Source organism: Aythya ferina (genome assembly GCF_964211825.1).
Source record: "Aythya ferina genome assembly, chromosome: 39".
NCBI lineage: Eukaryota > Metazoa > Chordata > Aves > Anseriformes > Anatidae > Aythya > Aythya ferina.
In genome coordinates this window covers 50,308-57,534 of record NC_140336.1, presented here as the reverse complement: position 1 = coordinate 57,534, position 7,227 = coordinate 50,308, and the positions used below count along the sequence as shown (strand labels likewise).

General features: G+C 61.8%; 1 protein-coding gene across 1 annotated transcript; it reads left to right on the top strand.

The window, feature by feature from the left end:
- Positions 1–6,771, top strand: LOC311426213 (serine protease 1-like). Its single transcript, XM_084502409.1, has 5 exons — positions 1–126; positions 952–1,105; positions 3,639–3,904; positions 5,198–5,334; positions 6,593–6,771. The coding sequence occupies exons 1-5, from the start codon at positions 69–71 to the stop codon at positions 6,743–6,745; spliced, it is 768 nt and encodes a 255-aa protein (XP_084358535.1). The 5' UTR covers positions 1–68; the 3' UTR covers positions 6,746–6,771.
- Positions 6,772–7,227: the final 456 nt, after the last annotated feature.

Below are 7,227 nucleotides of genomic sequence, written 5' to 3'. Positions count from 1 at the left end.
TAACGCAAAGCCTTGATAGCCGGGGGCACCCAGCCCCCCGGCATCCGGCCCCCGGCCCCCCCCTCGTCATGGAGTCTCCTCGCCTCTTCCTCCTCCTCCTCTTCCTCCAGGCGCTGGTGGCCCCCGGTGAGAGGCTGGGGGGGGGTCCCAAGGATGGGGATGGGGGGGGGTCTTGGGGGTCCCCAGGGTGGGGATGGGGGGGTCTTGGGGGTCCCCAGGGTGAGAATTGGGGGGGTTGAGGGTCCCAAGGATGGGGATGGGGGGGTCTTGGGGGTCCCCAGGGTGAGAATTGGGGGAGTTGGGGGTCCCAAGAATGGGGATGGGGGGGTCCTGGGGGTCTCTAGGGTGGGGAAGAGGGGTCCTGGGGGTCCCCAGGGTGGGGATGGGGAGGTCTTGGGGGTCCCCAGGGTGGGAAGTGGGGGGTTGGGGGTCCCAAGAATGGGGATGGGGGGGTCCTGGGGGTCTCTAGGGTGGGGATGGGGGGTCCTGGGGGTCCTAAGGGTGGGAATTGGGGGGGTTGGGGGTCCTAAGGGTGGGGATGGGGGGGTCTTGGGGGTCCCCAGGGTGGGGAAGAGGGGTCCTGGGGGTCCCCAGGGTGGGAATTGGGGGGGTTGGGGGTCCCAAGGATGGGGATGGGGGGGTTCTTGGGGGTCTCCTGGGTGAGAATGGGGGGGTCCCGGGGGTCCCAAGGGGGGATACGAGGGTTCCTGGAGGGGGGGTCCCAAATTTGGGGATTGTGGGGGGGGTCCCAAATATGGGGATGTTGGGGGGGGGGCTGAGGATGGGAACTGGGGGGGTCCTGGGGGTCCCCATGGTGGGAATGGGGGCACGGGGGGGGGGTCCCAAGAGTGGATATGGGGGTGCGAGGGGGATATTGGGGGGGACCTAAAAAAAAGGGGGGGGGTCCCGGTGTTGTCCCCCCCCCCCCCATTTTAATGTGGGCGGTGCCAGCCTGGCCCCGGGACGAGCGGATCCTGGGGGGCAGCGAGTGCCCCCCCCGGGCCCACCCCGGCCTCGTCCTGCTCTTCTACTTCGACCAGCACCAGTGCGGGGGGGCCCTGATCAGCACCGAGTGGGTGCTCACGGCCGCCCACTGCCTGACCAGGTGGGGCACTGGGAGGCACTGGGAGGCACTGGGAGGGGGGCTGGGGGGGACTGGGGGCACTGGGAGGGGGGCTGGGGGGGACTAGGAGGCACTGGGAGGCACTGGGAGGCTCTGAGAGGGGCTCTGGGGGGGACTGGGAGGCACTGGGAGCACTGGGAGGGGTGTTGGGGAGGACTGGGAGGCACTGGGAGGCACTGGGAGGCTCTGAGAGGGGCTCTGGGGGGGACTGGGAGGCACTGGGAGACACTGGGAGTGGCGCTGGGGGGGACTGGGAGGCACTGGGAGGGTATCTGGGGATATTGGGGGGGGAATGGAAGGGTTCTGGGGTCGCTGGGAGGCACTGGGATGGACTCTGGGGGTTACTGGGGGGGGACTGGAGGGGGACTGGGGGCTACTGGAGGCCTTGGGAGGCATGGGTAGATGGACTGGGGGAACTGGTGGGGGGACTGGGGGTTACTGGGAGGCACTGGAGGCTACTGGAAAGCAATGGAGGGGGACTGGTGGTACTGGGAGTGGGACTGGAGGCTACTGGGAAGCAGTGGAGGGGGACTGGTGGTACTGGGAGGGGGACTGGGGGCTAATGGGCAGCACTGGGAGCCACTGGGAGAGTAACTGGGGAGACTAAGTCCTACTGGGAAGCACTAGAAGGGGCACTGGGGGCACTGGGAGTCACTAGGAGGGGGACTGGGGCTACTGGGGGTACCAGGATCACTGGGAGGGGGGACTGGGAGACACTAAAATGGGAACTGGGGACACTGGGAGGCACTGGGAAGGGGCACTGGAGAGAACTGGGTGGGGATCTGGGAGCACTGGGTGGCACTGGGAGTCACTGGGAGCCCTACTCCCAGTGCATGTTCATGGCTGCCCACTGCCAGGTGGTTCTGGGAAGCGCTGGGAGGGGAACTGGGAAAGACTGGGAGGAACTGGGAAGCACTGGGAGGAACTGGGAGGGGAACCCAGAAGTACTGGGAGGGGAACTGGGAAGAGAACTGGGTCACCTCCACCTGCGCCCTGCCCCTGTCCCGCACGTCCCCGTCCCTCCTGTCCCCGTGTCTCCATGGCCACGTCCCCCCACGTTGGTGTCCCCCCATGACCACGTCCCCATAACCACGTCCCCATAACCATGTCCCCATAACCATGTCCCCATGACCACGTCCCCATGACCACGTCCCTCCATGACCACGTCCCCATAACCACGTCCCCATAACCATGTCCCCATGACCCCGTCCCCATGACCATGTCCCCATAACCATGTCCCCATGACCACGTCCCCATGACCACATTCCTACATGACCACGTCCCTGCATGTCCACGTCCCTCAACGTTCACGTCTCACCACGCCCATGTCCACGTCCCTCCATGACCACGTCCCCCATATTCCCATCTCTCCCATCTTCATCTCTCTATGTCCAAGTCCCCAAGGTCCACGTCCCTCCATGACCACGTCCCCATGACCACGTCCCTCCATGACCACGTCCCCATGGCCACGTCCCTATGACCACGTCCTTCTATGACCACGTCCCTCCATGACCACGTCCCCATGACCACGTCCCCACCATGTCCATCCACGTCCTTCCATGACCACATCCCTCTATGACCACGTCTCCCATAACCATGTCCCCATGACCACGTCCCCCATGACCACGTCCCTCAGTGTCCATGTCCATCCACATCCTTCCATGACCACGTCACTCTATGACCACGTCCCTCCACGACCACGTCCCCCATGACCACATCCCCATGACCACGTCCCCATGACCATGTTCCCTCCATGTCCATCCACGTCCTCCCATGACCATATCCCTCTATGACCACAACTCCCATGTCCACATCCCCATGACCACATCCCTCAGCGTCCATGTCCATCCCCGTCCTTCCATGACCACGTCACTCTATGACCACATCTCCCATGTCCACGTCCCCATGACCACATCCCCCATGACCACGTCCCTCAGTGTCCGTGTCCATCCCTGTCCTTCCATGACCATGTCCCTCTATGACGACATCTGCCATGTCCATGTCCCCATGACCACGTCCCTCAGCGTCCATGTTCATCCACGTCCTTCCATGACCACATCCCTCTATGACCACATCTCCCATGTCCACGTCCCCATGACCACGTCCCTCCATGACCATGTCCCTCTATGACTATGTCTCCCATGTCCACATCCCCCATGGCCACATCCCTCCATAACCACATTCCCCATGACCACGTCCCCCATGACCACGTCCCTCAGTGTCCATGTCTCCCATGTCCACATCCCCCATGACCATGTCCCTCCATGACCACATCCCGATGACCACGTCATTCCATGCCCATCCACGTCCTTCCATGACCACGTCTACCATGTCCATGTCCCCATGACCACGTCCCTCCATGACCATGTCCCTCCATAACCATGTCCTCATGACCACGTCCCCCATGACCACATCCCCCGTGACCACATCCCCCATGACCACGTCCCCCACCCCTCCAACCGTGCCATCCCACGTCCCCGCGGCCACGTCCCTCACGTGTCCCCTTGTCCCCAAGCAACATCCAGGTGCGGGCGGGGTCCCACAGCTTGGAGGCCCAGACGGGCCAGGAGCAGTACGCAGTGGCCACGAAGGTGGTGGTCCACCCCGGCTTCAGCGACCTGGACGGGGACGGCAGCTACGCCGACGACCTGATGCTGCTGCGCATTCAGCCCACCTTGACCGTCACGCCCTTCGTCCAGCCCCTGACCCTGCCCAGCGCCCCCCCGGCCCCCGGCACCAACTGCACCGTCATGGGCTGGGGGACCACCACCAGCCCTGAGGGTATGGGGCAGCCAGGGGGTCCTTGGGATGGGGATCTCAACCAGCGTTGGGTTGGGTTGGGTTGGGTTGGGTTGGGTTGGGGGTATCTCTGCAAGGAAATGACCCACGTGTTCATGGGATGGACATCTCAACCGGTATTGGGTTGGGTTGGGTTGGGTTGGGTTGGGGGTGTCGCTGCAAGGAAGAGACCCAGGTGTCCAGGGCTGGGTGAGGACCCAGGTGTCCACGGGATGGACATCTCAACCAGCTTTGGGTTGGGTGGAGGCATCTAGGCAGAGAAGGGACCCAAGAGTCCATGGGATGGACATCTCAACCAACATTGAGTTGGGTTGGGTTGGGTTGGGTTGGGTTGGGTTGGGTTGGGTTGGGTTGGGGGTGTCTCTGGAAGGAAGGGACCCAAATGTCCATGGGATGGGCATCTCAACCAGGATTGGGTTGGCTTGGGTTGGGTTGGGTTGGGTTGGTGGTATCTTTGCAAGGAAATGACCCACGTGCTCATGGGGTGGACATCTCAACCAGTGTTGGGTTGGGTTGGGTTGGGTTGGGTTGGGTTGGGGGTGTCGCTGCAAGGAAGAGACCCAGGTGTCCAGGGTTGGGTGGGGACCCAGGTGTCCACGGGATGGACATCTCAACCAGCTTTGGGTTGGGTGGAGGCATCTAGGAAGAGAAGGGACCCAGGTGTCCATGGGATGGGCATCTCAACCGGGGTTGGGTTGGGTTGGGTTGGGTTGGGTTGGGTTGCATTGGTGGTATCTCTGCACGGAAGGGATCCAGGTGTCCATGGGGTGGACATCTCAACCGGCTTTGAGTTGAGTTGGGTTGGGTTGGGTTGGGTTGGGGGTGTCTCTGGAAGGAAGGGACCCAAGTGTCCATAGGATGGACATCTCGACCGGCATTGGGTTGGGTTGGGTTGGGTTGGGTTGGGTTGGGTGGAGGCATCTCCACAGAGAAGGTGTCAATGGGATGGACATCTCAACCAGCGTTGGGTTGGGTTGGGTTGGGTTGGATTGGGTTGGGTTGGGTTGGGTTGGGTTGGGTTGGGTTGGGTTGGGTTGGGTGGAGGCATCTCCACAGAGAAGGGACCCAAGAGTCCATGGGGTGGACATCTCAACCAGCATTGAGTTGGGTTGGGTTGGGTTGGATTGGGTTGGATTGGGTTGGGTTGGGTTGGGTTGGGTTGGGTTGGGTTGGGTTGGGTTGGGTTGGGTTGGGTTGGGTGGAGGCATCTCCGCAGAGAAGGGACCCAGGTGTCCCTTCAGCCCCTGTTGGACACGTGTGTCCTCCCCCACCCAGTGACCTACCCCGACACCCCCCAGTGCGTGAACGTCACCGTGGTGAGTAACAGCCGGTGCCAGGAGGTCTACGGCAGCAAAGTCACCCAGAACATGCTGTGCGCCGGCGTGGCCGCGGGGGGCAAGGACTCCTGCCAGGTGCGTCTGGTCACCCGTGTCCCCTGGCCATGGGGACCTGTCCACGTCCCCATATCCTACAGCCACGTCCCCATGTCCTACAGCCACATCCCCATGTCCCATCACCACGTCCCCGTGTCCCAAAGTGTGTCCCCGTGTCCTACAACCATGTCTCCGTGTCCCATCACCACGTCCCCATGTCCCATCACCCCATCCCCATGTCCCAGACTGTGTCCCCATGTCCTACAGCCACATCCCCATGTCCCATCATCACGACCCCATGTCCCAAACTGTGTCCCCATGTCCTACAGCCACGTCCCCATGTCCCATCACCCCATCCCCATGTCCCAAACTGTGTCCCCATGTCCTTCAGCCACGTCCCCATGTCCCATCACCACGTCCCCATGTCCCATCACCACGTCCCCATGTCCCAGACTGTGTCCCCATGTCCTACAGCCACATCTTCATGTCCCATCACATCTCCATGTCCTATCACCATGCCCCCATATCCTACAGCCATGTCTCCATGTCCCATCACCACGTCCCCGTGTCCCAAAGTGTGTCCCCATGTCCTACAACCACTTCTCCATGTCCCACCCCCATGTCCCCATGTCCCATCACCCCATCCCCATGTCCCAAACTGTGTCCCCATGTCCTACAGCCACATCCCCATGTCCCATCACCACGTCCCCATGTCCCAAAGTGTGTCCCCATGTCCTACAACCATGTCTCCATGTCCCATCACCATGTCCCCATATCCCAAAGTGTGTCCCCATGTCCTACAACCATGTCTCCGTGTCCCATCCCCATGTCCCCATGTCCCATCACCACATCTCCGAGTCCCACAACCATGTCCCCATGTCCTACAACCATGTCCCCATGTCCCATCACCACACCCTACATCCCCACGTCCCAGGGCTGTCCTCCATCAGCTGTGTCCCCCCGTCCTGTCATCTTGTCCCCCACGCCCCGTGGCCGTGTCCCCGTGTCCCGTGGTCATTTCTCCGTGCCCTACAACCTCATCGACCTGTCCCATGATCACCTCCCCCTGATCCCCTGGACTTTGAGATGTCCCCGTGTCCCCTCGCCACAACCCCATACCCACGCCCCACAACCACCTCCTGCCCCACAACCACGTCTCTTTGTGGGTCCACCTCGCTTTGGTTGGACCCACACCGTTGTCTCCAAGACCAGTTGTGTCCCCCTCCCAGTGGCCAGGTGCCCCCTCCCCGTCTTGGGGCCGTGGACCGGGTCCCGTCACGGCCCCTTTTGTCCCCAGGGTGACTCGGGGGGCCCCCTGATATGCAACGGGGTGCTGCAAGGCATCGTCTCCTGGGGCGACCACCCCTGCGGGCAGGCGGGGAAGCCAGGGGTCTACAGCCTGGTCTACAACTACCTCGACTGGATCCAGGAGACCATGGCGGAGGACTGAGGTCTCCTGGTCCCACCACGGACCCACCGACACCACCACGGACCCAAAAAAAACCATCACGGACCCAAAAAAAACCATCACGGACCCAAAAAAAACATCACGGACCCACCAACACCACCACGGACCCAAAAAAAAACATCACGGACCTAACAAACCCACCACGGACCCAAAAAAAACATCACGGACCCAAAAAACCCATCACGGACCCACCATGGATAAGCTGAAGCCACCAAGAAAGGATCAACGCCATGGCAGAGCCACCGACACCGTCGTGGGTGGATCGACACCCCCCCCAAAAAATGGATCCCACTATGGTTGGGTTGATCCCATCAAGGACCAATGAACCTCACCATAGACTCCATCATGGCTCAGTTGACTTCATCAAGGACCAATGAAGCCCATCATGGTCTCCATCATGGTTGGGTTGATCCCGTCAAGGACCAATGAACCCCATCATGGTCTTAACCCCATCATGGTCTCCA